At 36.9% G+C, this 19,107-nt stretch overlaps 1 protein-coding gene across 1 annotated transcript in view; it reads right to left on the bottom strand.

Annotated features, from left to right (window-relative positions):
- The window catches only part of LOC122433542 (phospholipid-transporting ATPase ABCA3-like), a 273,275-nt gene that overhangs the window by 215,112 nt on the left and 39,056 nt on the right, over positions 1-19,107 (bottom strand). The window contains exons 4-6 of the mRNA XM_043456580.1: positions 18,065-18,192; positions 13,265-13,385; positions 5,365-5,624 (exon numbers count right to left, since the gene is read on the bottom strand). Of these exons, the coding sequence (XP_043312515.1) occupies positions 5,365-5,624; positions 13,265-13,385; positions 18,065-18,192 (509 nt within the window). The remainder of the gene's footprint in view (positions 1-5,364; positions 5,625-13,264; positions 13,386-18,064; positions 18,193-19,107) is intronic.

Here is a 19,107-nt window from a genome sequence, read left to right as displayed (position 1 = left end):
TAAAGGAAATGTCAAAGAATGTTCAAATTACTGCACAACTGCACTCATTTCACATGGTAGCAAAGTATTGTTCAAAATTCTTCCAGCTACTTCAACAGTATATGAGCCCAGAACATCCAGATGTACAAGCTGGATTTAAAAAGGCAAAGGAACCAGAGATCAAATTGCAAACATCCACTGGATCATAGAAAAAGGAAGAGAATTCCAGAAGAACATCTACTACACTAAAGTCCTTGATTGTGTCGATCACAACAAACTGTGGAAAATTCTTAAAAGAGGTGAGAATACCAGACCACCTGACCTGATTCCTGAGAAACCTCTATGCAGGTCAAGAGGCAACAGTTGGAATCAGACAAGGAACAACAGACTGGTTCCAAATTGGGAAAGGAGTACGTCAAGACTATATATTGTCAGCCAGCTTATTTAATTTATATGCAGAGTACATCATGAGAATAGGCAGGCTGGATGAAGCACAAGCTGGAATCAAGATTGTGGGGAGAAATATCAATAACTTCAGATATGCAGATGACACCACCCTTATGGCAGAAAGCGAAGAGGGAATAAAGAGCCTTATGATGAAAGTGAAAGAAGAGAGTGAAAGAGCTTGCTTAAAACTCAACATTCAAAATGAAGATCATGACATCCTGTCCCATCACTTCATAGCAAATAAATGGGGAAGCAATGAAACAGTGACAGACTTTTTTCTCTTGGGCTCCAAAATCACTGTGGACAGTGCCTGCAGCCATAAAATTAAAAGGCACTTGCTCCTTGGAAAAAAAGCTATGACAAACCTGGACAGCATATTAAAAAGCAGAGACATTACTCTGCTGACCAAGTTGTGTATAGTCAAAGCTATGGTTTTTCCAGTAATCATGTACAGATGTGAGAGCTGGACAATCAAAAAGGCTTAGGGCCAAAAAATTGATGCTTTTGAACTGTGGTGTTGGAAAAGACACTTCAGAGTTCCTTGCACAGTAAGGAGATCGAACCAGTCAATCCTAAAGGAAAGCAACTGTGAATATTCACTGAAAGGACTAATGCTGGAGCTGAAGCTCCAATGCTCTGGCCACCTGATGGGAAAAACTGACTCATTGGAAAAGACCCTGATGCTGGGAGAAATTGAAGGCATAAGGAGAAGTGGATGGCAGAGGACAAGATGGTTGGATGGCATCACCGATTCAATGGCTATGTGTTTGAGCAAACTCTGGGAGATGATGAAGGACAGGGAAGCCTGGCATATTGCAGTCTATTGCGTCACAAACAGTCAGACACAATTGATCAACTGAACAACAACAACAAAATTTTTAAACAAGTTGGAAGAGATAACCATTAGAAATCCACACGCACCTAACAAAAAGTACTTCAGCCTGGAAGGACCGAAAAATACAGCCTAAGCAAAGCTTACATGCTAAGACTTTATCAGGAGGTTCATTCATAGAATAGCAAGAACGAGAGAATTAAGATGTGACTGAGAGAAAACAAATTGAATGTAATGTGAGCACACTGGCCACAGGCTGATAAAAAGAAATGTATTCAAATGCTATTATTCCATTAAGTCAAATGGAAGCATCAAGCCTTAAGATGGTCCACTGTAGGGAGAAAGACAAAGAGATTTATGTCAACTCTTTACTACCTCTTCACTCCATGGTCAAAGTTCAGTAGGCTGGTTGACAACTTCCCTGAGTTTCTGAGTTCGGTGACCTGAAGATTCCATGAAGCCACTGTGGATGAAAGATCCCTCACTCCATGACACAAGCTCTTTCTTTGAGCCCAGAAATGAATAGAACTAGCTCCCAATGCAGGAATAATATTTGCCATTCCAAACCCTGTTCCTTAGAAGGGAGTTTAAAACAACCAGCACCAGCAATGTTATTCATAGAAGACAACGTGATGGCAATGGTGGACAGGCTCTCCATGAAGAAATAAGTCAAGTCATGCAAAACAGGTAAAAATAAGCAAATCCCATGTACTGGGTCCCCTACACGTAACATCAACATGTATAAAGCTAAAACTGACAATTAAAAGGAAAAATTAGACAACTCAACTTAGAGGGGTGGGAATGGGTGGGAGGTTGGAGGGAGATTCAAGAGGGAGGGGACATATGTACACCTATGGTTAATTTATGTTGATGTAAGACAGAAAACAAGCCAATATTGTAAACCAATCATCAATTAAAAATACATAAATATTTTAAAAAATCAATAAACATAAAGGTAGATATGTAATATACTTCTCACAATAACTGATAACAACTAATAGATAAAACATGAATATGAACAATGTAAATAACAAAATTGATGTAACATGTACAGAAAACTGCACCCTTTTAATGCTCAGCACACATTGTTTTTCAGTGCACATGTGATAACAGAACATTTGTTAAAATTGGCTATATTCTAGTCCATAAAGCATGTTTCAAGAAAATTTTAAAAAACTGAAATAAAAGACTGGCACCTAGTATGTTGTTGTGTTTTTTAAACACATTAAAAACCATTCTGTTCTATTAAGTTCACAATTGTGAGCTTCAAAATCTGCTGAATGATCCTTGATCAAATACAGATTACAAACATTCAAGAAACATTTTCATCCTTCTCATATAATGGTCTGAGAATTGTATTTTCTCTGGCTTCCAAAACAGAGGTTAATGATTTAGTAAATGTGGATGTACGTTAATCGTATGTCCTCTTTAGAGAAAGAGTACCTATACCCTACACTGATATCTGTGAACATTTGTTTATTTCAACCACATCAACTAGTAGTGATGACTTCTATTGCTGTTATGAAGATACATAAGGATCTTAATGAACTGCTAACTTTTGATCCTTAAAAAAAAAAAAAAAACTTGTAACACTCTTTTAAATTTATAATGGTCCTTGAAGTTTTATAAATGTCCTATGGGTCAAAGAAAAAATTAGCAAAAAAATTAGAAACTATTATGAAATATACGATAAAGAAAACATTGTATTTCAACTTACAGGTCATAACAAAAGTTGATTTGACTTAAATTCGGAGGCTTATATGCAAAGATTAGGAAAAAAGAAGGTGTAAAGAACAAGGAAGAGAATGTGGGGATACTCAGCCAGCAAAGACTGGCCACAGAATGCAGGAATCATAAAGGAAAAGACTTTATTACATTAAAATTCAGAACTTTTATAAGTGAAAGACACATTAAAGCAAGTTACAGGTTGGGAGAACATACTTGCAATACATACATCACACAAAGAACTTGTATCCAAAATATATAAAGAATCAATGAAAATCAATGAGACAAGACACACAGCCCAACAGAAAAGTGGGGAAAAGACTTTTGAATACACACTTCACAAAAGAGAATATCCATGTAGCCAAAAAGGATGTGAAAAGGGGTTCAACATCATTGGTTGACAAAGAAAATTAAATTAAAACCACAATGAGTTTACCACTATTTCCAGAATGATTGAAAGTTTAAAAGGCTAATGCCACCAGTTGTTGGCATACTTACGGAACAAGAGGAACTCTCTTCAACTATTGATAAGAGAATGAATTGGCACGAACTTTAGAAAAAAATTTCACTTTATTTAACAAGGTTGAAAATATGTATACTTTATACTCTACCAATCTTAATCTTAGGTATATATCCAACAGAAAAATGTGTACATCTTCACCAAAATACATCCTTCAATAAAAAATAAATAAATTTAAAATTAAAAAAGAATAAAAGGGAATATTTCACTATTTCACTATTGCTAATATATTAGCACATATCTGTTTTGTTTTCCTCTGATACACATGCTTTTTGCAAAAATGGGATGATTCCTGCATCGTTTCAGGATATGCTTTTTTTCATTTAACATTATATTGGGGGCCTCTCAACTGTTATTGAATAAACCTACAGCTTCATTAAAAAAAATATTCACATTGGCTTACTATAATCGGCCAATACTTGAACAACTAAATACTCATCAGCAACAGTGACAAATTGTGGTACAGTCATAAATGAAATGAAATGAACAACAATGAAAATGGCCAAATTGCATCTATACAGAAAATATCAATAGCTCCCACTGAAACAAAAGAATTGCTATTGTATGATTCTATTTAAATAAAGTTTTTAAACCAGGCAACACTCATATATGATTTTAGAATTTAAATAGTAACTATTTTTAGAGAAGAGAGATGTAGTTATTTAGATGGGATGCCAAGGAATGCCCAGATTACAGGCAATATTCTATTTCTTGGCTGGAACAGTAGTTGTGTATTCATGTTTCAAACATCTGTACACATTGGTATGTATTTATTTTAATTCAAGTTTTTTAATGAAAAATTAAATAACAAATAATTTAAACTACACGATCAACATTTGTGTAATAGGTCCTGGAGACACAGAGAGAAAATTAGTAAGCTGAAGTTTAAAGTTGAAAATAGATTTCAAGGAGATTATTCACTAAGTAGGAAAAAAGAGAAAAATATGTGGTAGTCAGAGACATGGCTAGATGATGAAAAATTAACAAGAGCTTGAAAGACAAAATGACATTTCCAAAAATGGAGAGAAAGGAACAGAATATATGCTGGCTGACATATGCTGCACACAGGGAACAAAGGGAATGGAAAGATAGCTAAGTGTTGATAGCTACATAATATTCCCTATGTACTAACAATTAAGATCTCTTTAATTATCACACAACTCTATGTGGTAAGAGTATTTTACCTCCATTTTGCAAATGAGGCCCAGAGAAGTTAAGAAAGTTACCCCAAAGTTATAGGGGTAGGAAATGGCAGTACTCAGGTGCTACACATACTATACCATACTGATAAGACTTAGGTTTCAAGCCTGGGTGATTTAGAGGGTAATACATGGCAATCCACTCCAGTATACTTGCCTGGAGAATCCCATGGACAGAGCAGCATGGTGGGCTACAGTACAGGATCACAAATCAATGGATAGATGGATAAATTAATGGCTTTCTCTCTGACCTTAGAGCCACTGCTCTTTATAATATGATCTTGATTTGACCTGATATTAAAAAGATTCTCAAATCTTGGAATTGAAGTACATATTAGGGTCATATAATTTATAAGCTTATGATTAGTTCTTTTTTGTTCATTTTATTCCAAAGAAGATTCAAGACATTTAATATATGACTTCTCTTCACAGCATTTTTATCAAATAGTCAATAAAATTACAAGCCAGATCAAGAATTTAGATTAAAGAAAAACACCAGCAAATTGACAAATAACATAGTATATAAATTCTATGCCCAATCTATATTTGTATATTGCTATTGTGTTATAATCATTCACTAGTAACAAATGTATAGACATAGTCTAATTCTGTGCATAAGTCTGTTCCACAAGCCCAAAATGAAACAAAGAAAGTGAATTTACCTTCAATCTGGTTTCCTTTTCCATAACAATGGTCCTGATAAGAGTAAATTCAGTTAGAGAAAATATAAGTAAAACTTCTAAAGGGAAGAGAGATATAAAAGAGAGAAAAAAATCATCTTTATAATAAGCAGGGTATGGAAATCTGGTAACAAAAATGGTGACATTTTCAAATAGCATTTCCGCAGCTCTGCCATTATGGTACACAATGATGGCCTTATCCAAGGCATGCTGCACAAGAAGGAATCCGTCTTTGTAGTACGCTAAGTGAAAAAACAAAGATTGCCAAGTTCAGTATATTAGGAAACAGCAAGGCAAACACAGAAGGCAATTGAGGTAATTCTAACTTTTAAACTCATAAAACAAAGCAAATTCACAAAACTTTTAATAGTTTGGAATATAAAGAGATAATAAATAGCATGGAATTGCATTACTACCTTCCCCAAACTAAAATACTTGCATCCAAATGTTATAGTTGGTTTATGAAATATTATCAGTCAAAAGAAATGAGAATTCAAGGAAATACCAGATATACTTTTCTATACTGGACACATGCATAGAAATGAAACTTAAAACAAGATATGACATAACTCCATTTACAATAGCATTGAAAAGAATAAAATACATAGGAAGAAACTTAACCAAAGAGGTAAATTACTTGTACACTGAAAACTACAAAGCATTCCTGAAATTAATAAAGAAGACACAAATAAATTAAAAGACATGAACTGGAAGACAATATTCATACTAATCAAAAGTTATCTACAGATTCAATATAATCTCTATCAAAACCCCAAATGCATTTTTTGTAGAAATAGACAAAAATCCTAAAATCCATATGAAATTGCAAAAGATTCTGAGTAGCCAAAATAATCCTGAACAAGAAAAACACTTGTTATTCTAAGCTGGAGGACTCACATGTCCTGATTTTAAAATATATTAGGAAGTTACAGTAATCAAAAGACTATGGTACTGGCATAAAGACAGACATAGAGACAAATGGAAAACAACAGATGATCCAGAAATAAACTCTCATATATGGTCAAATGATCTTTGCTAAGGGTATTGGGCAAAAAAATACAGTCTCTTCAAAAGAAACGGTGTTGGATAAACTGGAAGTCCACATGCAAAAGAATGAATTTGGATCCTTACCTTATACCATAATCAAAAATAAAATGAAAATGGATTGAATATCTAAACACAAGACCTGACATTGTAAAACTCTTAGAAGAAAACAATGGGCAAATCATTCATGATGTTGGATTTGGTGATGATTTCTCAGACATGACATCAAAAGCACATGGGACAAGCAAAAATAAACAAAGTAGACTACATCACACTTAAAACTGTTTCCACAGCAAAGGAAACAATCAACAGAATGAAAAGACAACCAATGAAATGGGAGAAAATATTTATAAACCATAAAATTTATAAAGGGCTAATATTCAGAATATATAAAGAACTGGTAAAACTCAACAACAACTAAACAACCATATTAAAAAATATGAATGACCTGAACAGACATTTCTTTAAAAAAAATATACAAGGGGACAAAAAGCAAATGAAAAAAATAATCAAATTCACTAGTCATCAGGGAAATGCATATCAAAACTACAAGATGCCACCTCACACCTGTCAGGATGGCCACTACCAAAACAGAGAAACTAACAAATTTTGGTGAAGATGTAAGGAAATTGAAATCCTTGTGAACTACTGGTGGAAATATAAAATGGTGCACTTGCAATGGAAAACAGGATGGAGGTTTCTCATAATATTACAAGTAATTGCCATAAAATCCAATAATTACATTTTTTGGAATAAAGAGTTGAAAATAGGATCTCAATTAAATATCTGCACACACATATTCATTGCAGCTTTATTCACAATAGCCAAGAGATGAAAGCAACCTAAATGTTCTTTGATAGATGAACAGATAAACCAACTGTGGTGTGTGTGTGTGTGTGTGTGTATACACCAATGCCAAAGAGGCTGAAGTTGAATGGTTCTATGATGACCTACAAGACCTTCTAGAACTGACACCAAAAAAAGATGTCCTTTTCATCATAGGAGACTGGAATGCAAAAGTAGGAAGTCAAGAGATACCTGGAGTAACAGGCAAATTTGGCCTCAGAGTACAAAATGAAGCACGGCAAAGGCTAACAGAGTTTTGCCAAGAGAATGTACTGATAATAGCAAAAATCCTCTTCCAACAACACAAGAGACAACTCTACACATGGAGATTACCAGATAGTCAACACCTCAATCAGATTAATTATATTCTTTGCAGCCACAGATGGAGAAGTTCTATAGAGTCAGCAAAAGCAAGACCGGGAGCGGACTGTGGCTCAGATCATGAAATTCTTATTGCAAAATTCAGACGTAAATTGAATAACAGAGGGAAAACCACTAGACCATTAGGGTATGACCTAAATCAAATCCCTTACGATTATACAGTGGAAGTGACAAATAGATTCAAGGGATTAGATCTGATAGACAGAGTGCCTAAAGAACTATGGATGGATATTGTACAGGAGGTGGTGGCGTAATACCATCCCCAGGAAAAAGAAATGCAAAAAGGCAAAATGGTTGTCTGAGGAGGCCTTAAAAATAGCTGAGAAAAAAGAGAAGTGAAAGGCAAAGGAGAAAAGGAAAGACAATCCCATCTGAATGCAAAGTTCCAAAGAATAGCAAAGAGAGATAAGAAAACCTTCCTGAGTGATCAGTGCAAAGAAACAGAGGAAAACAATAGAAAGGGAAAGACTAGAGATCTCTTCAAGAAAATTAGAGACACCAAGGAAACATTTCATGCAAAGATGGGCACAATAAAGGACAGAAAAGGTATAGACACAAAAGAAGCAGAAGATATTAAGAAAAGGTGGCAAGAATACACAGAAGAAAACTATACAAAAAAGATCTTGACCCATATAAGCACAATGGTGTGATCACTTACCTAGAGTCAGACATCCTGGTTTGTGAAGTCAAGTGGGCCTTAGGAAGCATCACTACAAACAAAGCTAGTGCAGGTGACGGAATTCCAGTTGAGCTATTTCAAATTCTAAAAGATGATGCTGTGAAAGTGCTGCACTCAATATGCCAGCAAATTGGAAAACTCAGCAGGGGCCACAGGACTGGAAAAGGTCAATTTTCATTCCAATCCCAAAGAAAGGAAATGCATAAGAATGTTCAAACTACCGCACAATTGCACCCATCTCACACGCCAACAAAGTAATGCTTAAAATTCTCCAAGTCAGGCTTCAACAGTAGGTGAACTATGAACTTCCAAAAGTTCAAGCTGGATTTAGAAAAGACAGAGAAACCAGAGATCAAATTGCCAACATCTGTTGGGTCATCGAAAAAGCAAGAGAGTTCCAGAAAAAATATCTAATTCTGCTTTATTGACTATGCCAAAGCCTTTGACTATGTGGATCACAACAAACTGTGGAAAATTCTTCAAGAGATGGGAATACCAGACCACTTGACCTGCCTCCAGAGGAATCTGTATTCAGTCAAGAAGCATTAGCTAGAACAGTACATGAAACAATAAACTGGTTCCAAATTGGAAAAGGAGTATGTCAAGGCTGTATATTGTCACCAGACTTTTTTAGCTTCTATACAGAGTGAATCATGCAAAATGCCAGGCTGGATGAAGCAAAGCTGGAATCAAGATTGCCAGGAGAAATATTAATAATCTCAGATATGCAGATGATACCACCCTTATGGCAGAAAGCAAAGAGGAACTAAAGAGCCTCTTGATGAAAGTGAAAGAGGCGAATGAAAAAGCTGGCTTAAAACCCAGCATTGAAAAGACTAAGATCATGGCATCTGAACTCACTTCATGGCAAATAGGTGGGGAAACAATGGAAACAATGACAGACTTTATTTTATTTTCTCGGGCTCCAAATTCACTGCAGATGGCAACAACAGCCATGAAATTAAAAGATGCTTGCTCCTTGGAAGAAAAGCTGTGACCAAACTAGACAGCATATTAAAAAGCAGAGACGTTACTTTGCCAACAAAGGTCTAGCTAGTCAAAGCTATGGTTTTTCCAGTAGTCATGTATGGATGTCAGAGTTGGACTATAAAGAAAGCTGAGTTCTGAAGAACTGATGCTATTGAACTGTGGTGTTGGAGAAGACTCTTGAGAGTTCCTTGGACTGCAAGGAGATCAAGCCAGTCAATCCTAAAGGAAATCAGTCCTGAATATTCGTTGGAAGGACTGATGCTGAAGCTGAAGCCCCAATATTTTGGCCACTTGATGGGAAGAACTGATTCATTTGAAAGACCCTGATGTTGGGAAAGACTGAAGGCAGGAGGAGAAGGAGATGATGGAGGATGAGATGGTTGAATGACATCACTGACTTTCTGGACATGAGTTTGAGCAAGCTCCAGGAGTTGGTGATGGACAGGGAAGTCTGGCATACTGCAGCCCATGGGGTCACAAAGAGTCAGACACGACTGAGCAACTGAACTGAAATGACCTATAATGCAATATTATTCAGCCTTGAAAAAGAAGAAAATTCTGGTATATGCTACAAGATGGATAAATCTTGAGGACATTATGCACAAAAAGACAATTAATGTGTGATGTCACTTAAATGAAGTATCTAGAGTAGTCAAACTCATAGAAACATAAAATAGAATGGTGGTCTCCAAGGGCTGGAAGGAGGGGAAAATGAGTTGTTGTTGTTTAATTGGTGCAGGGTTTTAGTTTTGCAAGATTACATAGTTCTGGAGATCTGCTACACAATAATATACCTTTGTTGTGCACTTAAGAAAATGGATCTCATGTTTAAGTATTCTTATTATAATTTTTGTAAATATCACTTTCAATTTCACTGAACTAATTCTGATCATCTCTTCTACCACTTAGCTGATTTAACTGGTCCAGGTCCTAATAATTAATACCATAGATTTTTACTGTTGATGGGGATTTAAAAGGTCACTTACTCCAAATACTCATTTTGCACCTTAAGAAACTTGGTCCAGAGTGTTTAAGATCATAAAGGTACTGACTAACAGAGTCTGAGAAAGAAACATCAAATCACTTGACTCCCAGTCACTATACTATAATGTCATTTACAAGGAGAGTATCTCTTCATACCAGTTTTTAATATTAACTTGCTATGCAGTATCATTCAATAGGTGAAATCTGTCTAATTTTTATTTCTTTATAGTAGGTTTTTTAAGGAAAGCCTCCCTTGAGGAATAGCATATATATATATTTTTTTCAGTTAAAATGTTTATATTGTTTTAACAGACACTATACTGATTAAATATTGCATTAGTAGTTTCAGTCACATTTTCTTTTTTTTTTTGTGAATGTCTACAGTATCTTTATTTTTTTTTTTCTCAGTGGGTTTTGTCATACATTGATATGAATCAGCCATAGATTTACACATATTCCCCATCCCGATCCCCCTCCCACCTCCCTCTCCACCCGATTCCTTAAAAAACTGGAAATAGAACTGCCATATGACCCAGCAGTCCCACTTCTGGGCATACACACTGAAGAAACCAGATCTGAAAGAGAAACATGCACCCCAATGTTCATCGCAGCACTGTTTATATATTTAAATGTTTTTATGGGACCAAAGCTTCTTTTTGGTTTTAAACTACTATTTTTCCACTAAGATCATGCATTTTTCAATTAACTTACTCTCACAACTATACTTAGGATGCAGCACACTAATTTTAAAAGAGGCCACTTTTGATTAGAGAAATACACAATGTTTTTGATAAAAATGATCAGACACTACACAATCCCACCACTCTAACTTTCTTTATTTTCAGACAGCCATTCTAATTTTTATACAGACCATTATACATTTTCATAATTCTATCCATATGGCTCTGTGTTTATCAGGTTTGATAATGATTAGTTTTCATCACTACACAGTAGTCTGTCAAACTGATATATCATCATGTTCTTGATAATAGTAAACTACACATAGCTTTTGTCTTCTGCTGAATAATTTAGTAAAGACAAATTCTCAGGATTGTTAGTTAATTCAAGTCCTCTATTGTTTGTTTGTTTGTTTTTTGGGAGGTGGGGGCTTCCCTGGTGGCTCAGATGGTAAAGCATCTGCCTGCAGTGCAGGAGACCCGGGTTCCATTCCTGGGTTGGGAAGATCCCCTGGAGAAGGAAATGGCAACCCACTCCAGTACTCTTGCCTGGAAAATTCCATGGACTGAGGAGCCTGTAGGCTACAGTCCATGGGGTCACAAAGAGTCGGACACTACTGAGTGACTTCACTTTCACTTTCTATTGTTTTTTATCCCTAAAGTTAACCTATGTAATTTGTAATGTAAAAGTTCAGGAAATTATCAAAGGTGATACAAAGATACTTTTCAAGTGTATCAGTTCAGTTCAGTTGCTCAGTCATGTCTGACTCTTTGCGACCCCATGGACTGCAGCACGCCAGGCCTTCCTGTCCATCCCCAGCTCCCGGAGTTCACTCAAACTCATGTCCATTGAGTTGGTTATGCCATCCAACCATCTCATCCTCTGTCCTCCCCTTCTCTTTCCGCCTTCAATCTTTCCCAGCATCAGGGTCTTTTCAAATGAGTCAGTTCTTCCCATCAGGTGGCCAAAGTATTGGAGCTTAAGCTTCAGCATCAGTCTTTCCAATGAATATTCAGGACTAATCTCCTTTAGGATGGACTGGTTGAATCTCCTTGCAGTCCAAGGAACTCTCAAGAGTCTTCTCCAACATTACAGTTCAAAAGCATCAATTCTTTGACACTCAGCTTTCTTTATAGTCCAACTCTCACATCCATACATGACCACTGGAAAAACCATAGCTTCGACTAGATGGACCTTTGTTGGCAAAGTAATGTCTCTGCTTTTTAATATGCTATCTAGCTTTGTCATAACTTTCCTTCCAAGGAGTAAGCGTCTTTCAATTTCATGACTGCAATCACCATCTGCAGTGATTTTTGGAGCCCAAGAAAATAAAGTCTGTCACTGTTTTTCACTTTTTCCCCATCTATTTGCCATGAAATGATGGGACTAGATGCCATGGTCTTAGTTTTCTGAATGTTGAGCTTTAAGCCAACTTTTTCACTCTCCTCTTTCACTTTCATCAAGAGGCTCTTTAGTTCTTCTTCACTTTCTGCCATAAGAGTGGTGTCATCTGTGTATCTGAGGTTATTGATATTTCTCCCAGCAATCTTGATTCCAGCTTGTGCTTCTTCCAGCCCAGTGTTTCCAATGATGTACTCTGCATATAAGTTAAATGAGCACAGTGACAATATACAGCCTTGATGTACTCCTTTCCCTATTTGGAACCAGTCTGTTGTTCCATGTCCAGTTTTAGCTGTTGCTTCCTGACCTGCATACAGGTTTCTCAAGAGGCAGGTAAGGTGGTCTGGTATTCTTATCTCTTGAAGAATTTTCCAGAGTTTGTTGTGATCCACACAGTCAAAGGCTTTGGCATAGTCAATAAAGTAAAAGTAGATGTTTTTCTGGAACTCTCTTGCTTTTTCAATGATCCAACGGATGTTGGCAATTTGACCTCTGGTTCCTCTACCTTTTCTAAATTCAACTTGAATTTCTGGAAGTTCACAGTTCACATACTGTTGAAGGCTGGCTTGGAGAATTTTAAGCATTATTTTACTAGCGTGTGACATGAGTGCAATTGTGCGGGAGTTTGAGCATTCTTTAGCATTGCCTTTGTTTGGGACTGGAATGAAAACTGACCTTTTCCAGTCCTATGGCCACTGTTGAGTTTTCCAAACATAAGGTTTTTTATATGTTTGTTTTATCATAAAAACTAAATTTTAAAAACTTACTGTCACAATTCACAAAGAAACACATTTCTCACATGTTGAAAAAAAAAATGTTAAATGACTGCCAGATTGCACAACCAAAATAATAATTAAATGTGCTTAAGGATATGCTCACCAGGATTTCCTCCTTGTGGGGAGATCGGGTTCCTGGGTCCTGAAGAGGGAGGTATTGGAAAGAGAAGTTCTGTAAACCATGGAGTGTTTTTTTCAGAACGGAAACGCAGACGATATTTTACCTAGAATGAACAATAACAGAAAACAAATATTTTCAGTCAATAAACATCAAAAGGCAAATACTAGCCATGAAAGGTACATAAAATACAAAGTTAAAAGTTGTGTTTTGAGGACAAGTGAGCAACTCGGAATTCTAAATGAGGAGGAATGACAGTATCACTGTCAACAGGGAACAGGTAGCAGGACTCACATCCTATAACCACAGTCATAATTTAAAATTGACTAAATTTATATGTTTCCTCTTTCATCTCCATGGCATTTTGCCTTTGAGTTTCAAAGACACAGTAGTGGTACCTTCTTTGATCATTATGAATGAATTTTCCTCATGGAGAACTGACCTGCCTACTTCCCTAGTGGGAGAAAGAAATGGCAACCCACTTCAGTATTCTTGCCTGGGAAAGCCCACAGACAGAGAAGTCTGGCAGACTACAGTCCATGGGGTCACAAAGTGTTGGATATGACTCAGTGATTAAACAACAGCTTCTCTGGTGTCTTCCCTGGTAGCTCAGTGGTAAAGAATCCACCTGCTAATGTAGGAGATGCGGGTATGTTCCCTGGGTTGGAAGCTCCCCTGGAGAAGGAAATTTCAACTCACTCCAGTATTCTTGCCTGGGAAATCCCATAGACAGAGGAGCCTGGTGGGCTATAGTCCATGGGGTCTTAAAAAGTCGGTCACCACTTAGCAACTAAACAACAGTAACAACTGGTGAAAATTCAGAAAGTTCTATTATTTCATTTCCCATAATGTTAGCCAAATATGGTAGGGCAAAAAAAATACCACTCTCTTCAAAAAAATGAATGACACAAAAGGAAAAACCCAAATGAAGAAGAGGAGGGATGATAACATTTAAATGTTGAATGTTGCCTATTTTAAGTATTAAATGAAAAAATAATGATTCACTATGTCCGAAGAGCTAAGTAAACTAAAAGGGTAAATTATCATAGAATCTGAGTAGCTTAATAAGACAAAAGATTACCGTCACCAATGATCAAGGAAGCAGAACAGAGAAAGTGAGAAGGAACAGGCACATGCACTATGTCTAAGTAAAAATTTACATAATTCAGTCATTTATAAACAAAGTTTTAAGTAACTACAGCATGCTTAAATGTCTTAATACACAATCCTTGATCTCAGAGAACTCAGAAGGTATTAAGGGAGCACAGAGGAGGGACGAGGACACTTTGCACTTACAAGAGTTTTCTAGAATGAATGACAACTATCCAAAGAAAATGAGGGACCTCTAGAGAACACATTCCCTCCCAAAAAGAGGATAATGTGACCAAAGGCAGAGGAGCAAGAGACAACATAGTACATGCAAAGAACTGCTACCGGTTCAATATTGCTATAACATAAAGTTCAAAGAAAGAAGAGACAAAAATGGGGCTGGCAATCAAAAACTGGGCCAAAGATCTAATCAGACATTTCTCCAAAGAAGACATACAGATGGCTAACAAACACATGAAAAGATGCTCAACATCACTCATTACCAGAGAAATGCAAATCAAAACCACAATGAGGTACCATTACACGCCAGTCAGGATGGCTGCTATCCAAAAGTCTACAAGCAATAAATGTTGGAGAATGTATGGAGAAAAGGGAACCCTCTTACACTGTTGGTGGGAGTGCAAACTAGTACAGCCGCTGTGGAGAACAGTGTGGAGATTCCTTAAAAAACTGGAAATAGAACTGCCATATGAGCCAGCAATCCCACTCCTGGGCATGCAAACCGAGGAAACCAGATCTGAAAGAGCGTGCACCCCAATGTTTATCGCAGCACTGTTTATAATAGCTAGGACATGGAAACGACCTAGATGCCCATCAGCAGACGAATGGATAAGAAAGCTGTGGTACATATACACAATGGAATATTACTCAGCCATTAAAAAGAATACATTTGAATCAGTTCTAATGAGATGGATAAAACTGGAGCCCATTATACAGAGTGAAGTAAGCCAGAAAGATAAAGACCAATACAGCATACTAACACATATATATGGAATTTAGAAAGATGGTAACGATAACCCTATATGCAAGACAGAAAAAGAGACACAGATGTATAGAAGAGACTTTTGGACTCTATGGGAGAAGGCGAGGGTGGGATGATCTGAGAGAACAGCATCAAAACGTGTATATTATCTATGGTGAAACAGATCGCCAGGCCAGGTTGGATGCATGAGACAAGTGCTCGGGGCTGGTACACTGGGGTGACCCAAAGGGATGGGATGGGGAGGGAGGTGGGAGGGGGGTTCAGGATGGGGAACACATGTAAATCCATGGCTGATTCATGTCAGTGTATGGCAAAAACCACTACAATATCGTAAAGTAATTAGCCTTCAACTAATAAAAATAAATAAAAAAAAATTTTAACAACAAATACATTTGAAATAAAAAGGTTGGGGGCGGCTGGAAGGGTATTCAGAAAGAGGTCACTGATGGCCTTGTATCCTGTGCAAAGAAACTTCTCTAGTCAGTGGAGTACCCCTGATGTCTTTAACATAGCAGAGCAACCTGATCTTTTCTGTGTCCTTAATGAATTGTTGTGGTATCCATGTGGATAGATTAAGTCTTGCCTGGGAAATTCAGCTAACATATAAAGTTCAGCTACATAAGAGCCACAGGTTGAGGACAGAAGGAGAGTATAGTAGGTCTACATTACCCATGAAGTCAGAAATCAGAGATAAGAAAAATTGTTTGGTAAAGTGTAGAAAAAGAGAACAGGTATCTGGGAAAATAACCTGGGGGAAAAATTGTCAGGAATACATTTCAAATGCTAGACACAGAGAATCAACAACAAAAATGAGGCTTGCAACTGTACCAAAGTTACTTGATATTTGGGCCACATATACCAATGAAGTTATATAAGCACAAGCATTTTTTTTTATGAGGCAGTAATTAGGATAAAGTAGACATATTTCTTTTCATCTGTGAAAAGAATTCTTTACATATATGAAAAGAATAACGTGAGTTTCTTCCCTTCTCCTGGCAAATACTTGCCTCTTAAATGCTGGATCTGGCTCTATGCATAGATACTATAGTTTGATCATTTGCCTCAACCCTACGTAGAACGTCTCTCTCTGGTAAAGAGACACACCAAGTTACCAGGTTCAAAACACTCCACCTTGAGCAATGTTATGAGAGTCTTCTTCAGTGGCTGCAGGTGTCTTAATTCTGATGCAACCTGGCTAAAGCCTAAGAGCTGTTACTAGAGACTTAGAAGAGAAATTAAGTAATTTGTTAAAAAGAAAGAAGTCTTTCCTGTTGGAATCTCTGCCAGTGTATGCATGCATGCTAAGTAGCTTCAGTTGTGTCTGGCTCTTTGTGGCCCAATGAACTGTAGTCCACCAGACTCCTCTGTCCATGGAATTGTCCAGGTAAGAATACTGGAGTGGGTTGCCATGTCCTCCTGGAGGGGATCTTCCCCACCCAGGGATCGAACCTGCAGCTCCTGTGACTATTGCATTGCAGGCAGACTCTTCACCGCTGAGCCAGTGGAAAGCCCTTGGTAGTGTATATGTATCTGCTTTTATTTTAAAAATCAAACTTAAAATATTTAAAGGACATGCAAGTTAGCTATTAGTGGCATTACGGAAGCTTCCATGGCCACCAGAGAATCAAGAATTCTCAAAGTTAAAGCAATTACCTCTTTGGATATGTAGCAACAATATATTAAAGCATGACACCAAGTGCAAAAAGAAAGAGGTATTTAGCAGGCAATTGTCCTAACAAGAGGGCAGAGAAACTCCTTCTAAAGCTCACAATCCCAGTAATTAAAGCTGCCACAGCCAAAAAAGTTCCAGACATGAGTTGGGCTGCTTTTGCGTTTATTTAATGTTCACATAGTAACAGCTTTATTATAAACTTGACTTCACATGCAAAGTCAGAACGGGAATTACACTTAAAATCAACACACTAAAAAGTTTAAATATCATATATAGGTATGTACTATCTGAAATTCCAGAGATATATAAACAGGTAACAGATATTGCTGCCCATCTTTTTTATGTATCTATATTATTATTTTCTTCACCACAATTTGCAGGACTAGAAACATCTACCTCGCCAGGTAGATTGGCAAAATAAATATCCTTACTAAAGTTCCTATTACTTCATTTTTCTGAATACGAGACCTTAAGAGTGGGTGAGAGTCGCTCAGTCGTGCCCGACTCTTCGCGACCCCATGGACTATACAGTCCATGGAATTCTCCAGGCTAGAATACTGGAGTGGGTTGCCATGATCTCTTCCAGGGGATCTTCTCAACCCAGGGATAGAACCCAGGTCTCCCGCATTGCAGGCAGATTCTTTACCAGCTGAGCCACCAGGGAAACCCAAGAATAGTGGAGTGGGTAGCCTATCCCTTCTCCAGTGGATCTTCAGACCCAGGGATCAAACAAACAGGGGTCTCCTGCATTGCAGGCAGATTCTTTACCAATTGAGGTACCAGAGAAGCCACAAGACCTTAAGGTACAGTTTTATTCTCATCAGCATAATGTAATGACTAAAAGCATAGGTATTAAAATAAGTTGGAACTATTAATAGATTCAAATTCCTGCTCTTATATACAGCAGTTATTATCTTGAGCAAGTTATAACTTTTGCCATTTATAAAATCATGATGTTACCTTCATTTCATTAAACCCTTGAAGCTTTGAAATATAAAGTCTTTAGATAAAACTTTCCCACCTTAAGTGGCAATCTGTCATTACTGTTTTTGAAGTCATGATCAAATACGATAGCAGCCAGCACAAGAACAGACTGATTTTCATACTTAATATACTTTTCAAAATCTTCTTCTGAAGGAAAGCCTCGAACTGTACAGAGAAAAACAAGCATCATACAAATGCAAAATGTCTAATGATTATTCCTATCCTCCTATCATGACCATAAATACCATAATCCTGTCATAGTATTATAAAATTTAGAACATTATTACTCAAATATTGCCATCACAGATGTCCTCATGAATATCTGGGGTACACAAAATTATTACATATTATAAACTGTATATGATATTTTGAATAATGTTTAATCATTACAATAACTGTATATTAACATAAACTGGGACAGGAGAATTTTCTATTGTGTTTTGAAATCTAGTGATTTAAAGAAAAAAGGTGAAGAGAAATGACACTTATTTCTGTGGAAGTATGATATTTCAGAAACTAACCTTAAGTTGTAGAATAAAACTATATTTTCAATTATATTTCTCATTCACAAATGAATCTGTATAAAATTTGGAAATACACTCTCACAAAACCACTCATACACAATCACACACATACAAGTAACTTAACTGACTGAAGAATTTTCATAGGAATTAAAAACCACAATCACTGCTAACCAAAATGATCACATGGATCACAGCCTTGGGTACAATGAAGCTGTGAGCCAAGCTGTGCATGGCCATCCAAGATGGATGGGTCATGGTGGGGAGTTCTGACAAAACATGGTCTGCTGAAGAAGGGAATGGCAAACCACTCCAGTTTCATTGCCTTGAAAACCCCATGAACAGTATGAAAAGGCAAAAAGAAATGATACTGGAAGATGATCCCCACAAGTCGGTAGGTGCCCAATATGCTACTGAAGAAGACTGGAGAAATGACTCCAGAAAGAATGAAGAAGCTGGGCCACAGTGGAAATGACTCTCAGTTGTGGATGTGTCTAGTGATGAAAATAAGTCTGATGCTATAAACAACAGTATTGCATAGGAACCTGGAATGTTAGGT

Source organism: Cervus canadensis, chromosome 32 (genome assembly GCF_019320065.1).
Source record: "Cervus canadensis isolate Bull #8, Minnesota chromosome 32, ASM1932006v1, whole genome shotgun sequence".
Taxonomy (NCBI): Eukaryota; Metazoa; Chordata; class Mammalia; order Artiodactyla; family Cervidae; genus Cervus; species Cervus canadensis.
Note: the sequence above shows the minus strand (reverse complement) of the source record. Positions and strands in the feature narration are given on the sequence as shown.